Genomic DNA, 19330 nt, shown 5'->3' on the forward strand with positions numbered 1-19330 from the left:
TATATTCCCATGCTTTCTCAACTGTTTGTCGTAAAGTGAAGATCTGATCCTGACAGCCTCTATTTGGTCTGAATCCAGCTTGTTCTTCCCCAAGCTTTTCTTCCACAATTCTTCTCAACGGTTTCTCAAGTATGCTTGCATAGATCTTGCCAGAAACACTCAATAGGGAAATACCTCTGTAATTCTCACATTCAGTTTTATTTCTCTTTTTATATATGGGTACTATTAGAACTCTACTCCAATTATCGGGAATTCGTCCCTCTGTCCAGGCTTTCTGAACTATGCAGTACAGCCACTGTAAGACTTTTAATACCACCATACTTCAGCATTTCTGGTCGAATATCATCTACTCCTGCTGCCTTTCCACATTTCAAGCCTTTGATGGTTTTTTCTACTTCAGGTATGGATATGTATTCCTGACTGTATGCCTGTTGAGTGTTTTTTCCCACTGTGGTATCATTGCTTGTTTCATTTAGTAATTTTTCGAAGTAATTACTCCATACTTCAAGGATATCTTTTTCTCATGTCACCTTTATCATCTCTAACTCCTTTTACAGCACTCTTTCCTCCATTCTTAAGCTTCTTCAACAACCTCCAGAATATCTTACCTCCTTCTTGATATTTATTTTCTATGTTCTTGCCAAAGTCCTCCCATGACTTTTGTTTAGCTAGTTTTACAAAGTGTTTCGCTTTCTTACATTTGTCTCCGTATTCTCTAAGAGCAAAAGCTGACTTATTTGCCAGGAAGTTTTGATATGCTTTCTTCTTTTACTTCACTGCCTCTTTAACTTCCTGTGTCCACCATGGAGTTCTGATTTTTCTATCCTTGCAGACAACCTCACCACATGCCTCTCTGGCTGAATCAATCAGGGTTTTCTTCACGGCTTGCCACTGAATCTCCAAGGTTTGGTTCCTGTTCTCAAACTATTTCATTTTTTCTTCAATAATCTTTGTGTATTTTAGTCTACAGTTCACATCTGAGAGAGCTGCTCAACTTTTATTCGCTTTAAAACTTTCTTACATGTTATTCTTTTCAATAAGAAATTCAATTTTATCCTGCTCAAGACTAAATAGTGATCGCTTCCAATTTCAAATCCTCTGTACACTCTGTTCTTGTTTAGAGACTAATACGCTGGTTATACATGATAACTAATAATTAAGGAATTGACAGCGTACATTAGAAATATAAATTAAATAAACTTTAATATATACTTTCTGATATTTCGGCAAAAGTCACGTTGCGATCTTCTTGGGAACTTTTTACAAAGACAAGTGCACGCAAGTACTACATAACTGAAATGAGAACAGAAGTTAGGAAGTTAACGTTTTCCTAAAGTCCTGATGGTGCCCCCTGGCGGGCTATATTGGTAGTTCTTGGCCTTTGGGCTGAAGTTCTTCTGAAAAATGTTTCCCAAATTTGGGGCAGTCTCATGCATCCAAATTTGTTGAGGTTTGGCATGTTCCTAAGGGCTGAGGCTGATTTCATGAATAGTCTTTCATATTTGAACTTGCTGTGATGTATTACTGTGGCTTTCTTCCATCTTATTCTGTGGCAAGTATCCAGAGCGTGGTCTGCAAGCCCAGAGTGGCTGTACTTGTGAAATCAGATGTAATCCTTGTGTTCTGAGATTCTGATATTTGCTATGTCCTGCCTGTTTGGCCAAAGTAGGACAGTTTACAGCTGCAAGGGACCTGGTATACACCAGGTAGATCTAGGGGAAGTGGTTGGTCTTTAGTGGAGTGGATAAGGGATGCCAATTTTCTATGTGGTCTGTAACAGGTGATCAAGTCATGTTTTTTTAAGATTTTGTTGATTTTTTCTGAGGTGCCTCGGATGTAAGGAATGGTGATGGATCTAGAGTAATCTTGTTGGCGAGTGACTAGTGTGTCTAGGAAGGGGAGGTTATTGTTTGCCTCTTTTTCCAGGGTGAACTTGATTCTAGGGCGTTGGTTGTTTAAGTGTGTTAGGAAGGAGAGGAGTGAATCTGGGTTATGTGGCCAAATAGCGAACGCATCATCAACGTAGCGAAGCCATAAGGTAGATTTTTGTGGGGCTGAGTTTAAGGCTTTCTCTTCAAAAGTCTCCATAAAGAAGTTAGCCAAGGGTGGGGAAAGTGGTGATCCCATGGCTGTCCCCTCTATTTGTTTGTAGAATTTTTTTTGCCAAACAAAATAGCCTGAGTTCATTGTAAACTGAAATAGAGCTGAGATATCGGGAGGAAATTTAGCTTGGATTAGCTCTAAGGTTTCTTTGAGGGGGACATTCGTGAATAAGGAGGAGACGTCAAAACTGACCATTATATCATTATGTTGGAGTGTGAGGTTTTCTATACTGGCTTTGAAGTGGGCTGAGTTTTTTATGTGTGATGGTGTGTTGCCAGTATAGTGTGAGAGCGCTTTGGCTAAATGCTTGGCTAAATCAATGCCATCCACTATGGGACGTAATGGCACATTATATGTATTTTTGGGAGCCCATATATGCGGGGGGGTCTAGAGTTATAGGGTTTTAGTCTGTTGGTAATCTCTACAGGCGAAGAAGCAACACCTTCTTAAGGAGCCTATGGAGTTTTCTAATTTGAGAGTTGGTGGGATTATATTCAATAGGGAGGTAAGTGGATCGATCTAATAGTAAGACCTTGAGCTTACCTGTGTAGTCATTAAGATTGAGTACCACAGTGGCGTTCCCCTTATCCACTTTGGTGATCACTATTTCTTTGTTTCTCCTCAATTCTTGTCTTTGTAATAAGTTCCCAAGAAGATGGCAATGTGACGTTTGCCGAAATATCGGAAAGTATATATATTAAAGGTTTATTTAATTTATATTTCTAGTGTATGCTGTCAATTCCTTAATTATTAGTTATCTGTACACTCTGGTGTCCTGCACCAGGGAGAAAATATCACTATCAACAATAACATAGTCAGTGAGACTTTTCTTATTCCTTGCCTCTTCTCTCCATGTTAATTTGTACACATTTTTATGTTGGAACATGGTGTTAGTAATAACAAGTCCATGTCCTGAGCAGAAATGCAACATGTATTTGCCATTATTATTAGCTTTGCTCTTTTCTCCAAATTTTCCCAAAATATTTTTCTATGTCTGACAATCATTTCCAACTCTGCTACTTAGATCCCCAACAAGGACCAACTTTTCCTTTTTCATTGTGTCAGTTGCTTTTTCTAAAGCATCAAAAAATTCTTCCACTTCTACCTTAGTAGAACCTTTTGTGGGACCATAGGTAGAAATAAGTCTCATTGTCCAATTCCCCATTCTGATATTTCCCCACATCACTACTTGAGACTGCCTGCCATTCAAGAAGATTAGCCTCATATTTTGTGTTGAATACTATTTCTACTCCTTCTTTTCTTTGATTGTCATTTTCTGAATATAACATTTTGTATTTATTGCTCAGAAAGATCTCACCAGTTTTTTTTTTTCAGTCATCCCTATTATGTCGATCTGGTACTTATATAATTCTTCTGCTAGCTCCATTTCTTTGCCATTCAGGCTTCTTATGTTGATAGTACCGATCTTTAACTCTGGTGATGTTGAGTTGGGGTGTGTTTTCAGATTTGTTCTAGTAACTGACTTTTCACTGTTCACCCTGGTTCCCTGGCGAAAACAACGGGGGGCCTTGTTTAACAAGGCCCCCCGTTGTTTTCACGTGCTACACTACGCTTCCAAAACTTCGTTCATTACTTTGCAAACATAAACAGAAACATCTTCCTACTCAGTTTCCAGGAGTCTACAAGATTTTGTGTGATTGCGGAAAGCCTTATTATGGACAGACTGCCAAATCCATCCTTCTACGTTTGGATGAACACCGTAGAGATATCTCCTATAATAGGACTAGAGCTAGCGCTCTCTCTAGCCACGTTCTCTTTTCTGCTAACTCAGACGAAGGCCACCAGCACATTGTAAACTGGACTCAAACTGCTAATATCCATGTGTGCTACGATGAACTCAAAAGAAAGATTGTTGAATCAAGAGAAATTTCTCTAGATTCCTCTCATATCAACAACAGCCTGAGTTACAATCTCTCGGACGCACACGTTGCTTCTTTTCAGTACTGGCGCACTCGCGACAGCGCGTAGTATTCGTTTGTATGGAACTCATACTTGCATTTTTTCAAACATGCTACTGTTTTTCACTTGTTCTGTTAATACAATTTTAAGTCTCTGTAATTTTTTATATATTTCTTTGAGTATGATACCTGATGATGTTCTTGTAACGAAACTAGTAAACTAGTAGTATCTTGTTAAATATATCTTGCCATCTTTTCTCTCGGTAATAGTCATTAAACTTATTTTATAATATTCCTACCGAGTAAAAATGAATTCTCCTAATATATATATATATATATTATTAGTGATAGCCTTGGGCCATCTATCTCTGATTGGTACCAGTGGAGATTGAACTGCCCACTCAGTCTCCAAAAGTTAGATAGGGCTAAATTGCCTCGCCTACTCCCCGTATACGGGAATAAAATGGCGTTAGCTGATTTTTTTTTTTTTTTTTATTATATATATATATTAAAGTTCTTATAAATAAAATTGTCACCTCTTAAGTCTGCTCTATGAATATTCTCACGAGCTGGAGGCATAATGGCTCCAAGTAGTGACTCATTTAAATACACATTCTAAATAAATTATACTTGGCAAGAAATTATATTCTTGTTTAATCCTTTACCCTAGTGCAGTGGTGGCGAACCTTTTTACATCCGAGTGCCAAAAGTTTTCAAATCGAGTTGCTGACGTGCCCGGCAAGTCAGCAACTAATTAATACAACAGTAATTAATTAAATTACATTAATGAATACAAAATTAATTACAGAATTTTATTAAGACAAGTTTAAAAATTAATATAGAATTTCATAATAATGAACACATAATTTGACATACACATTGTTGTATACAAATCAATATTAGCCTATTATCAATATATCAATTTATTAATGAGATTTTTGCTGTTGTACATTAGATGCCAAATACTTTATATCAGGTTCATATTTTGTCACTTTTAGTAATACACACGCAGAACTATATTCATCAGTCATTCTATTTCTTAAACTGTCTTTTATAAAATTCATTTCAAAAAATAATGAATCACAAGCATATGTAGAGGAAAAAATTAATAATATAGCCATCGCTAGTTTTTTAAAACAACAAAAGGTTTCTGGAATGGTAATCCAAGTTCTCAATATTTCCTCTTCTGCATTCTTTTTAATTGCCCCCAATAATCGATTATTTTCCATTATTTCCAAGTTATTTCTCAAATCGACAAACTTTTGTTTCATTATAGAACTAGATTGAAAATCGATTAGTTGCATTTCTGTATCTTCCAAATTCAGCCACTCGAAAATCTCCAAATTGAGTTTATCTGTTGATGTTGTGTCCAAATGCAAAATAAATTTTGACTCTGCAAATTGCCTGAACTGCGTAAATCTTGAAGAAAATTCGTTGATTATCAACTGAATAACTGTAGAAAACTTTTGTCCATTTTACTTGATCTGGTTTTTCATGGGATTGTAGATCCGCAAAGACTTTTTTTGTATTTGGAAAATATCGGAAGATATTGGACATGATGTCACGATTAAAAATTGGTAATTTAGCTTCGAATGCTTTGATTAAATCAAACATGTCAATAATTGTCTTGTTAACACCTTCAGTTTAACATTTAATTCATTAAATGTAAACACAAATCAGTAAAAAACATTAATTTTGAAAGCCATTCGACGTTCATTAATTGATTGTATTTTTCAATGATTTTCTCATTATGTAAAAAAAGTCTGACTTCATCTAAACACTCAACAAATCTTTGAAGAACTTTCCCATGACTTAACCATCGGACGTTGTTGTACATAAGTAAACCATTGTACACTGAGTTTACCTCACTTAATAATTCTATGAATTTTCGTTTATTTAAAGCGCGTACCGATATAAAATTGACCAATTATTTTACAATGCTCATAATATCTTCCAGTGGCTTGAAACTTGCCTTTGCACATAAAACCTGCTGATGTATAATACAATGAAAACCCAGAACTGAATGTCCAATATATTTGGTAAATAAATTGACGAACTCATTTTCCTCTCCAGTCATACTGCGAGCACCATCAGTAGTTACTGATACAATTTTGGAGGGATCTATATCTCTTTCAGCAAGTGTATTTACAACTGCATTGCAAATATCTATTCCTTTTGTTGTTGTTGCTAATGATGTTAAACTTATCAATTCTTCTTTGATGTTATTCCCAACACAATAACGAATAAAAATTGCTATAACGAGCTGATCCAGTTATGTCAGTACTCTCATCAAGACAAAGAGAAATTAAACCAGAAGATTTTATATCTGTTTTTTGCTGATGAGTTATATTTTTAGCCATTTCTATGATTCTATCTTTCACCGTGTTTCTAGCCAAAGGCATATCTTTTATTCTTTGAATAATTTTTTCCTTGTTTTCAAAATCTTCAAAGAGAATTGGTGCACATTTTAACCATGCTTCTTTTATATATTCCTCATCACTAAAAGGTTTCCCGTGTTTAGCAATTACATTTGAGGCAAAAAAACTAGCAGCAGTTATAATTGAATGACTGCCGATAAATTTCATTAGGGTTGTTGACTGGATATTCCTATTTTTAATTGCCTGAGCAATAAATTCTTTCTGTTCGTCCTTGCTTTTCTCAAGGAGCGATTTATGGTTTGTCTCATAATGGCGTTTTACTGATGACATTCTGCACACAACTGTCCCGGAACATAAAACGCATATTGCTTTATTAATCATGCCATACTCTTCAGTCCACCATCTTTGGAACTCTCTGCTGCTTGACTGTGATAATTTTCGTTTTTTATTTTCGCCAGCCATGTTCGATAGAACTGTAACAAAATAATTCACAACTTAAATCAAATGCATTTTTTATAGTTTCAAAAAAATCAACATTTTATTATATGCTTAAATTAAATTATCTTTATAATTCCCATTTACAGTAGCAAAAACAAAACAGTGCATATACCCAACAATAATGCACTTGCTGCTGTTATTTCTGCCTACTAGCAGATGTGCAGTGCGAAATGCATATTGAGCGCACGTGTGATTAGAAAAGGGAAAAGTCAGGGAATCCTAAAGATCAGTCGTTCTCAATTCTTTTTCTATAGACTGTATTTTTATTTATTCTTACTGTATTAGAGGGCTCAGTCCCAACAAACTTACTCGTAAATACCGTTCCTATTTTTTTAAAGTTTATACATTAAACTAACATAAGTATTAATATTATATAAATGAAGTGGATATTAAATCCAACATTATTTCAAAGCCGACTACAGTAACTATAGAATTTTTATGGGAAATTTGGCAAGTGTATTCCTGTAAGATCTCTGGTCAAATTTTGCAAGAAACGTCTATAGTTTCTGTAGTCGACTTTGAAATAATGTTGGATTTAATATCCACTTAATTTATATAATTTTGTATCGCTGATGTGAAGCCTTTTGACTATTTATTTTAGTAAATAAGTATTAATAATTAATTATGGCATAATCATAAAGAGTATTAATACACTTAATGTATACGGTGTAGCATGTTGACAAATATAAAAGTACGCATTTAAATTAGTTATCAATCACAGAACTAATGCTACAATATTGTAGTTTCCTCAGGCCAACATCATTAAATTAACTTCTGGTAAGTTTCATTGACATATCCCATTCTGATCACCAAAAATTTATAATATTATTCAGTATTAAAATTGATTATTGCATTATTAAATTGATTTTAATGATGTTGGTTTGGAAAAAAAAAAAAAAAAAAAACGGTAGTGAGAAAAATATTTATGCATTGTAATTCACCATAGAAGTCAGCGGAGCAGGGGAAGCAGCAGAAGGATGTCGACTTGTCAGCGAACTTACTGTTGAATATAACTTGCCCTCGCGTATAACTGGCACCCCTGATTTCACTTTACAAAAAAAGAAATTAAAAGGTTTTGCATATATACCTCCAACACAAAAAACAACATGCCCTCTCCAACAGCCATTATATACCGTAGATGGAAGAAAAAAAGTTTTATTGTATCCCTGAATAAGGTACAGAGGCTTTTACAGTCTGTGTAATATATTTCTCAACAAATAGTGCAATTAGAGACAGCTAGAATAAAAACGGCACCTAACTAATAAATCACATGTACCCCTCTCACAGAAACTATGCTGTATAGGCAAGCAAAACCATATGTTGCACCGGAAACACAATATCTAACTAAAACTATTGTCCAATTTTTCAATTACATGAAATAAGTGTTTGTTTGATTCCATTTGAAATTCTCTATGTCATTATGGCAGATTACAGAGGCTAACTTCAAATAAAATTCTACCACGAATTGAAACATGATATAATGCTTGTGTGAGTTCCCCTTCCAGCTCAAATGCAAACAAGGCATAAAAACCAATCATGGGTTGAAACTGTGTGAGAGTTGATCCCGCCAGTAATGAGAAGTTCTGTCGGAATGATAAATGACACCCCGTCATGAATGTCTTAAAACTAAGAAATATATAGTGAATGTTGTTATGATAGTTGCAGATGTTATGGAATTCGGTTGAAGAGAATTAGCATTTCAACTCAAAAATTGTCTGTTCCATTTGTCTTTGGGTCGCGTGATCTTTTGTTAATACTGCACCAATCAAATTCATGTCTTTATATAGCTGCTCTCTCCTGTAAAACAAAATTTAACTTGTACATATTGTAACAATTAAAAAAAAGCTTAATAATTTATAAGCGTATAAAAGGATATCACATGTAAATCGTTGACGTGCCAGCAAAATTCTCGGGCGTGCCACCACTGCCCTAGTGCAAGCAAACACATTTTGCATGTGAAGTATCTTCATGACTAGGCTAGGCTACTTGTATACAGAGGCTGTTGACTTCACATCAATTACCTCATTATCCCATAATGCACAACATATATACATCTGGGAAGTGTGCTTTGTATTATGAGATGCTGAGGCAGCTCATATGAAGTCAACATCCTCTATGTACAAGTATCTTAATCATGAAGATTCTTCACATGCAAATTTTGTTTGCTTGCACTTGGATAGAGGATTAAACAAGAATACAATTTCTTGACAAGTATAATTTACTTTGTAACCAAGTGACAGAACTTTCTACAAATATCTCAGACAGATTTTCAGATGGTGTTACTAGAGCTTCAAGTTCCTTCCATCATTTGTTGCTTAAGGTAGTTATTTATCCCTGAATAATTCTCTAAATTAATTTTTCCTCTTCTTGCATGCTTTTTTCCCAGTTTAATATCCTTATAGTCGAAATCACCCTAATGGAATTCTTCCTTATCCATAACATTCCTTGTATGGTATTCATAAAATGTATAAGAAATAAGAGAATTTAATGTTTTGACTATGTCTGCGCAAATGACAAATTGATTGAACAAGTACTTACAAATGAAATTGACAATAAAAGACCAGTTGGATGGATATTATAAAGAAAGACAAGACAGGATAAACACCCAACAACTGTGTAGCACCATACCTGAATGTCCCATCTCTTGAAGAAGGTTATAAAAGTTTTTCTTTCCTATTGTTTAATTAAATTTATTATAAGTTGACAGTTTTTAATTATAGTTTTTGGATTTTTCCCATCCACAGGTTGTAAACCTGTAGTACCTAAGTACTGTGGGTGGGCAAAAGAGTTATTTTATTATTTTTGTTTTTTATATCTCCCATTTACAGATATTCACAAACATCCATACCCACAACAGGATTCAAATCCACAGCCTTTAGTTAGGAATGAGTATGCAGTTCATCTGGCTAGGGCTGGTGAATGATGAATTCTACATGATATATTTATATTTTGCATTTATATGATGATAATTATTATTATGATATCAGTAAACTAGTTTCAGCATAAAAAAACAAACTGTGTTTGTGTTTAAACGAGTATTTGTATTATAGTAAATGTTTGGTAAAAATTCTATTTTAATTGAAAAGATAAGTTATTATTTTCAGTTATATATAGTTTATATATTTGTCTGTTCATTTTATCATTTTGATCCATTATTACAGTTGCTATGAACAAATAGTGCGAAAGCCACTCCACTAATTTAAATTCTAGACAGGTCATTACTATCTGCTAATAAGTATCATTATTCAAATTTACCAGTGTTGGAAGATAAACTGTGGCATTTATCTTGACTTTTTCAGTGGCTCTTGCAATAAGATATTTTGTCACATTTACTTTAAGTTGTAATATAATATTTTCTTTTCATTAAAGGCATGCTTTAATGTTTATAAAGGTGCATTAAAATTTCCAATCTTTCAATGCAGTTTTGAATTTGACTCTGATTGACTTGCCTGGAATGACTAGAGTACCTGTAGGGGATCAACCCGCAGATATTGAACATCTGATCAAAGATATGATTTTTTCATTCATCCGTAAAGAAAACTGCCTTATTTTGGCAGTCACTGCAGCCAACCAGGATTTGGCAACTTCAGATGCCTTAAAACTAGCCAAAGAAGTGGATCCTGAAGGTATATATAGTTTGTTTTTGCATTTCTGAGAAATTTATGTTATGTTTTGTTTTTTATACTTTGCTTTGTAGTGCTAAATCTGACACTTATTGATCTACCGGGCATGACAAGGGTACCTGTAGGAGACCAGCCATGGGATATTGAGAGAAAACTTCATAGCCTCATCATGCATTATATTTCTAATGAACATTGCATCATTCTTGCAGTCACCCCAGCCAATTCTGATATTTCAACTTCCGATGCCTTGAAGTTAGCAAGAGAAGCAGATCCACCAGGTTAGACAGAATATAATGCATGAATGGCACAATTTGATCCAAACTGACACCTGCTACAGTTTTAATTGGTTTTGCTATCATGACTAACCATGACTAATTTCTGATATATTTAGTGAGGTAAATTGCATGATTGTTTTTGCAAAAATAACATATACATCAAACATATCACTGAAGAAATTTCATAAGTCAAAATTACACACACACTATATATGTGGTAAAATGCCTATTGTGTAAAATAACTGTTTCCATTTTCATAATGACAGTAATGAGCATTTGCAAAATAAGCTTTTACTGGTTCATGTTTTAGCTAGAGATTTTAGCATTTAAAATTTATTCATTAATGAACTGAATTTAAATTCATAATTTCATAAGCTTTGCAAGGTCAAGGACTGTTTCCGTAATGACTGTTACTATGGAAATTCTTATATAAATAGTATTGAAGATTTCTTGTTATCTTGTGCAAAAGACATAAAAAAACAGCAATTTTTCAACTAGTTTAAAAATTGCTCAGTTTTAAAATATATGTTACAACTTGGTAACATTTGTAACATATATTACAAATGTTACCAAGTAACCCTCTCTCTCCCCCCCAGTACCTTAGTTAGGTATCTTTAAGCATAAAATTAACTTCATTTTTGGGGAAAAAACTCTTTTGTAGCACAATATTTGGTATTTTTTTAGCAACAAAATTTATAACAGTAATATTTTTTTTTTTTTTTTTTTTGTAATACTGTAGTTTTCTTCCATTTAATCCTTTGTGAAGGGATCTTATCTAGTACATGGTAGTAATTAGAAAACTGGGAAAGATAAATCAGTCTGTCAATGCTAACAGTTCTTGGTTGTCCATAGTAGAATAAAGGGTAGTCACAAGGCACTACAATATATACCATTTGAAAGTTGCATTAAAGGAGGGAATTTGTCTTTAAAAAAATAGATAAGAATTATGAGCTTTAAAAGTGATGCTAAAATTATATTTAATTAGCACTTTTGACTATCTTTTCATACCGTGGAAAAATGGAATGGAGAATAGCTTTGTTGTAATCTTTGTGAAGGGAATTGAGATGGTGCATATAGTATTTTATCTGTTATAGGGTTGTAACATTGGCTAAAAAAGTGTCATAAGTAATTGAGTTCTGTGACAGGCACTATATCATTGGAACAGATAGCCTTAGCATTCATTTTCAGGGTATATTATTAGTATTTTTAATGTTGTTGGACTGATGGTGTGACTGTTTCCGTTTAGAAAAAAGATAAATGAATCATCTGAAAGAATTGTGATTATGTATATAGGAAGGGCAAACAGTTATTTAATTTGCTTTCTATTGTGAAATGTACTTGAGTAACTTCAATGTTGACGCTCCAGGCATGCAGGCGTGTAACTTATCACTTTTCATTGCACTAACTTTGTGCATGTGCCAGGGTTGCACAACCATGAAGAGCAGGCACATGTACATCTAGTATTGATAAACAGATTTGCATCTATGTGATTTAACACTTACCTTCTCTTAAGCAGTGATGTACATAAGGAACATGTTTTCTCTCCAGTGTTCTAGTCATTGCAAAAGATGAGGCAACAACTCATTAAAAAAATAAAATAAATAATTGGTGATGCTTTCAAAATGAAATGATCTTTGTGCCTATTTCTGAAGTGGGTGTTACAGAATTGCATCCAGATTTAGCTGGACATCTATAGATGTCACGGCTAGTTGGGGTGTTAATAGTTTGTTGGCAGTTCGTAACCCACCTCAGAAACTAATATAACTCAACTGATGGATCTGAGTGTAGCATCAAGTTATCATGAACTGGATTCAGATTTTTAGCTGCCAGTTATATGACCACCTCTTGGATATTTCAGTCCTAGTTGAATGATCTTGTGAAAATTCAGATTCTTACAAAAAATAAAATCAGAAAGCTTAAGGCCTAGACTTCAAGGTTGAAACCTCTTCAGAAATAGGCACAATGATCATTTCATTTTGAAAGCATCACCAATTATTTATTTTATTTTTTTAATGAGTTGTTGCCTCATGTTTTGCAATGACTAGAACACTGGAGAGAAAACATGTTCCTTATGAATAGCATTTGTATTGTAGTAGCATATGTTATTAATACGAAGGAATCCTCTGAGCTTTGCTTCTTAACTATGATGAAACCCTTCCAGAACTAATTGTGGAAGGGTTTCATCAAGCAACCCTTCCACAATTTTTTGTAGTTCCCACAAAAAATTGTGGAAGGGTTGCTTGATGAAGAACAAATTGGATCAGATTTTCACTTTAAGACAAATAGTTGAGAAATCTTGGAAATATAACAAGTAGTTCTATTTAAGTTTTGTTGATCTGGAAAAGACATGACAAGGTGCCAAGAGGAAAGCTCTTCAAAATGCTACAGTTATAATATGTAAATGGGTCATTATATCAAGCAAAACATAGACTATGTTGCTCAGTATAAACAGAATGGGAGAGCAAAGATTAGCCAAACAAGTGTTCTTTGTCAGGTTGCAGGAAAAAGACCCAGAGAAGACCAAGATGTAGGTGGATTGATACAGTAAAAAGTGCCTTAGAAGACAGAAATATAAGATTGATAATATTGAATTTTGAAAGATAATAGATTAATTTGGAGGAAAATTGTTGATTGGATGTTAGTAATCATGTAAATTTTTCGTGTGGTCCTATCATAATTATCTTGTACATTCCCTGAGAGTACATATCAGGAATTTGATGATGATGATAATGAATATAGGCAGAAACATTGAGAACATCAACAGTGATGTTCTCAATGAATGTATCCTGAATGTTTAGCCTATAGAACAAGTAAAACATTTCAGCCGTTCTGTTTACAAAGTTTTTAGTGAAGATGACAAGTTAAATGGAAATAGATAACAGAATTAGTAAAGCTGGTATAGTAGGAAGTCAACTGAATAAATTTCTATGGAATAAGAGAGAAATGAGTCAAAATTCTAAGCTAGCTGTATATGGTTTTCATATCAGTGTTATCTTGTTTTTGAAACCCACAGAATAAGTTTCTTCTCCTCCTCCTTCATCCCTGCAACTGCTATACTATGGAACAGTCTTCCCCTTGATGTGTTCCCTAAGGAATACAATATACAGTCATTCAAATCCAATGTGAACAAGTAACTTCTTTCCCAACCCATACACGATACTAATATACTATAGGTTGATCTACCAACCTCTTATGTATGGGCTCAACATTAAAAAAAAAATAAATAAATAAAAAAAAAATCTTACGGATCTGAGAGCCGGATTAGAAATAAAATGCTTGATCAAAGTAGAAACCTCTTATATAAGAGTTCCGAGAAAGATTAGTTCAGTGAACAGATGGCATCAATGGCAGTATCACATTAAAAATGAGGATATTAGGAAAGAACTTATCGTTGCTAGAATTCAGGAATGTGTTAGCAGAACTAATCTCAGATTGTAAGATCATTTACACAGAATGGGAGAGGAAAGCTTAGCAAAACTTTTCTTTTCCAGGTTGGCAAGAAAAGGACCCAGAGGAAGACCAAGATGTTGGTGGATTGATACAGTAAAAAGTGCCTTAGCAGACAGAAATATTAGATCTGATAATGTCGGAATCTTGACAGATAACAGATTCATTTGGAGGAAATTTGTTGATTGGAAGTTAGTAATGATGTAACTTTTTCATGTAGCACTGTCATAATATCCTGTACATCCCTGAGCGTACATATTGGGAATTTGATGATGATAAGCTGCCCTTTTTTATTTATTTACTTTTTTTTTGCAAAGGTGTTTAAACTGGTGATCCATGATAAGTTAATATTTAATTTGCAACAAATAAGATTAGATATGAGGTTAATGAATTGGATTGGAAATTGGCTGTCTGATAGTTATTAAATAGTTATCAAATGTATAGGAGACCAGTATCAAGGAAAGGGAAGATCACACTGGAGTTCCACAGGGATCAGTACTGAAATTTTTTTTTTTTTTTTTATGTCAGTGACTCTGTCATGGGTTGCATGGTTCACTGGTTTATATTCAGTTATTTGTAAATGATTTGAAAGGGTTATTAGTGACATGTAGTAGTCTTCAGGAGGATTTAAATAAGCTGGTCAGTTAGGAAAATGAACGGTTATGTCCGTTTAATGCAACTAAATGCAAAGTCTTGAAATTTTGGATCCACCAATGGGAGTCTGCATACTCTATTTAATAGGTGGAACTATACTAGAGGGGAGGTAAGGGATCTTTAGGTGATAGTTGAAAAAAAATTGAAGTTTAGGGGATATTATCAAGATGGTGAAGGCAACCCAGAGGATTGTTGTAATACTAAGGAGGACTTTCACTAATAAAGATGAGTGTGGTATTATACAATAATATCACATTGACTGGCCTCATATCAGATTGACTTCAATCTGATTACATCTGGATTATTGTGCTCAGTTCTGCTCACCAGAATTTGAATAGGATAAATAACCTTTCAAAAGGTACAGAGGCAGATAATAAAAATTATATCAGGACTACAATGTTAATTATGAATATAGACTGATGGCACAAAAACTACAGAGTTTGATGGATGGAAGCTGAAGGGTCAACATGACTGGCATTTAAACTGTTGAGAGGTGTTTAAATGATTTATACTAGAAAGCAACATTCCCTCTAAGCTGTATGCACACATGCCAGTCAAAAAGGGAGCACACCATACCTAATAACTGCCTGCACCCAAAGTCAGAATTTCTGATTTACAGTCACTAATTTTTGAACTTATTATAAAAATGAATTATATGAAACAGCAAAAAGTCAGCTATTGGAACAAATCCTAAAACCCACCCCAACTCAACATCACCAGAGTTCAAGATCGGTACTATCAACATAAGAAGCCTGAATGGCAAAGAAATGGAGCTAGCTGAGGAATTGGATAACTACCAGATCAACATAATAAGAGTGACTGAAACAAAAAAAGGCAAAAACTCATGAGATCTTTCTGAGCAATAAATATAAAATGTTATATTTAGGCAATGACAATCAAGGAAAAGAAGGAGTAGCCATAGTATTCAACAATAAATACAAGGGTAATCTTCTTGACTGGCTGGCAATCTCAAGTAGAGTGATGCAGGCAAATATCAGAATGGGGAATTGGACAATGCGACTTATTTGTGCCTATGGTACCACAGAAGGTTCTACTAAGGTAGAAGTGGAGGAATTTTTTTTAGATTTTAGAGAAAGCAACTGACACAATGAAAAAGGAAAAGTTGGTCCTTGTATGGGATCTAAATAGCAGCATAGGAAATGATTGTCAGACATACAAAAATATTTTGGGAAAATTTAGAAAAAAGAGCAAAGATAATAATAATAATGGCAATTACCTGTTGGATTTCTGCTCAGGACATGGACTGGTTATTACTAACACAATGTTCCAACATAAAAATGTGCACAAATTCACATGTGGAGAAGAGGCAAGGAATAAAAAAAGTCTCATTCACTATGTTATTGTTGATAGTGAAGTTTTCTCTCTGGTGCAGGACACTAGAGTGTACAAAGGATTTGTAGCCCTGAAGAAAACACTGATTCAGCCAGAGAGGCATGTGGTAAGGTGGTCTGTAAGGATAGAAAAATCAGAACTCCATGGTGGACACAGGAAGTTAAAGAGGCAGTGAAAGAAAAGAAGAAAGCATATGAAAAGTTCCTGGCAAATAAGTCAGCTTGTGCTCTTAGAGAATACAGAGACAAATGTAAGAAAGCTAAACACTGTGTAAAACTAGCTGAACAAAAGTCATGGGACAACTTTCGTAAGAACATAGAAAATAAATATCAAGAAGGTGGCAAGATATTCTGGAGGTTGTTGAAGAAACTCAGAAATGAGGAGAGAGTACTGTAAAAGGAATTAGAGATGATAAAGGTGACATGAAAACAGGAGAAAAAGATATCCTTGAAGTATGGAGTAATTACTTCTAAAAATTGCTAAATGAAACAAGTAGCTTTGACAGCACAGTGGTATAAAACACTGATCAGGCATACAGTCAGGAATATGTATCCATACTTTGAAGTTGAAAAAGCCATCAAAAGCCTGAAATCTGGAAAGGCAGCAGGAATAGATAATATTCGACCAGAAATGCTCAAGTATGGTGGTATAAAAGTTTTACAGTGGCTGCACTGCATATTTCAGAAGGCCTGGACAGAGGGACGAATTTCAGATGATTCGAGTAGAGCTCTCATTGTATCTATATATAAAAAGGGAAATAAAACTGAATGTGAGAATTACAGAGATATCTCTCTACTGAGTGTTCCCGGTAAGATATATGCAAGTATACTTGAGAAAAGGTCGAGAAAGATTGTGGAAGAGAAGCTTGGGGAAGAACAAGCTGGATTCAGGCCAAATAGAGGCTGTCAGGATCAGATTTTCACTTTACGATATAGTTGAGAAATCATGATAATATAACAAAGATCTGCAACTAAGTTTTGTAGATCCGGAAAAGGCATCTGACAAGGTATCAAGACAGATGCTATTCGAAACCCTACAGTTATATGGTGTCAATGGAATCTTTATTTGAGTTGTATGTTAGCAGTTAGAATTGAAGGAAGCACAGGAAGGTGGTTTAATGTTAAATCTGGTGTTAGACAAGGATGTACATTATCCCCTCTGTTATTCATTATCTATATGGATCACATTATGAAGGAAAGTGGTATTAAACCTGATATCAAAATTGGAAATGTTAATCTCAGCTCTTTGGTTTATACAGATGATGTTGTACTTCTAAATAAATCTGCTACAAGTCTGCAAGATTCCCTGACTAAAGTGAATAACTGTTGTAATAGATATGGTATGAAGGTCAGCATTAAAAAGACAATGAAAATAGCTAAAACATTGAAAATATCAACTGTATTGTGAATTGAGAACCTATAGAACAAGTAAAACATTTCAGCTACTTAGGCATAATAGTGAAAATGGTATATATGGAAACAGACAACAGAATCTATAAAGCTGATATGGTAGGAAGTCAATTGAATAAATTCATATGGAATAAGAGAGAAATTAGTCGGAACACTAAATTAGCTGTATTCAAACCAATTTTAACTTATGGATCTGAGAACTGGGTCAGAAGTAAAACTCGTGACCAATGACTAGAGACCGCAGATATGAGAGTCCTGAGAAAGATTAGGGGCCCATGAATAGTGGCAATCAATGGCAATATCATATTAAAAATGAGGATATTAGGAAAGAACTTGACATTGTCCGCATCCAGAAATGCATTAGCAGAGCTAATCTCAGGTGGTGGTCTCTTAAACAGAATGGGAGAGGAAAGATTAGCAAAACAAGTGTTCTCTGCCAGGTTGGCAGGAAAACGATCCAGAGGAAGACCAAGATATTGGTGGATTGATACAGTAAAAAGTGCCTTAGAATTATAAGATCTGATAATGTTGGAGTCTTGACAGGTAACAGACTGATTTGGAGGAAAATTGTAGATAGGAAGTTAGTAATGATGTACGTTTTCATGTAGTACTATCATATCCTGTACTATCATATCCTTGAGGGTATATATATATATATCAGGAATTTGATGATGATGATATTATCACTTATTTAGTAATTTCTTCAATGTCTCCACTCTAATCCATTCCAACTTAATACACTCTAGTTGCTTTTCGTCTGTGCGTGTCAGTGAACTGACACTGACATCAGCAAATTGCAGAGGCATGTTTTTTAATGTGTCTAGACTCTAGAGTATAGTCACTTGAGCTGGTGCAAACAACAATGAATTTTTGTAGCTACTTGGATTTAAGCAAATTAATATAATACTCATAATTTTACAGCTTATAGTTAGACAAAAAAATAAAGCAACATTAATATGTGAAATATCACATTAGCAGTTTTAGTGCATTAAACCCTCAACTGTAGAAATATTTAGAGCCTCTGTAGTTCAGTTGGTATAGACCATAGGTTCCCAAATTGGGCGGTACCGTCCCCCAGTGGGCGCCGAAGCCTTTTAGGGGGACTATAGTGAGATCAGAAGCATTTGCGGGCGGTCTAGGGGTCGGTGGCTCTTTATAGAAGAAATTAATAATATATTGAAAGTTTATTTTTCACTTGGTTAGAGCATAATAAATTTAGTTTAATCCTTTATCCAAGTGTGAGCAAACAAAGTTTGCGCCTGAAAGTATCTGAAGATATTTTCAGGCGCAAACTTTGTTTGCTCACACTTGGATAAAGGATTAAACTAAATTTAATAAATTAATAATATATATTTAAAAATTAATTCTTTTTGTGATTTTGCGATTAGATAATCATTTAAAATTTAAATATTGCATTTTAATTCATCTTATGCCCGTCTTACACAATCAATTTTTTTATCAATTTTCTATTTCAATTATTTAATCATTTGAAAATTTACCATAGATAGAAATAGATGTCAATTTTCTATGTCCATGAGAAAATAGAGCATATATATATATATATATGCTCTATGTGTGTGTGTGCGTGTGTGTGTGTGTGTGTGTGTGTGTGTGTAATAGGTTATGTTTACAGTAGCAAATATATTTGTTATATTTCATTTCAAAATATAT

The 19330-nt window shown here is 34.2% G+C and overlaps 1 protein-coding gene across 6 annotated transcripts in view; it reads left to right on the forward strand.

The window, feature by feature from the left end:
* The window catches only part of LOC150103765 (dynamin-like), a 519391-nt gene that overhangs the window by 97863 nt on the left and 402198 nt on the right, over positions 1-19330 (forward strand). For 5 of the 6 annotated variants that reach the window (XM_090397139.1, XM_090397140.1, XM_090397145.1 and 2 more), the window contains exon 4: positions 10321-10524. In XM_090397139.1, the coding sequence (XP_090253265.1) occupies positions 10321-10524 (204 nt within the window). Of the gene's footprint in view, positions 1-10320; positions 10525-10595; positions 10800-19330 lie in introns of all 6 variants that reach the window. The other variant, XM_090397142.1, reaches the window with a different exon arrangement.

This window comes from Typopeltis vanoorti, chromosome 8, assembly GCF_054136105.1.
Source record: "Typopeltis vanoorti isolate ZY-2024b chromosome 8, IOZ_Tvanoo_1.0, whole genome shotgun sequence".
In the NCBI taxonomy this organism is placed as follows: domain Eukaryota; kingdom Metazoa; phylum Arthropoda; class Arachnida; order Uropygi; family Thelyphonidae; genus Typopeltis; species Typopeltis vanoorti.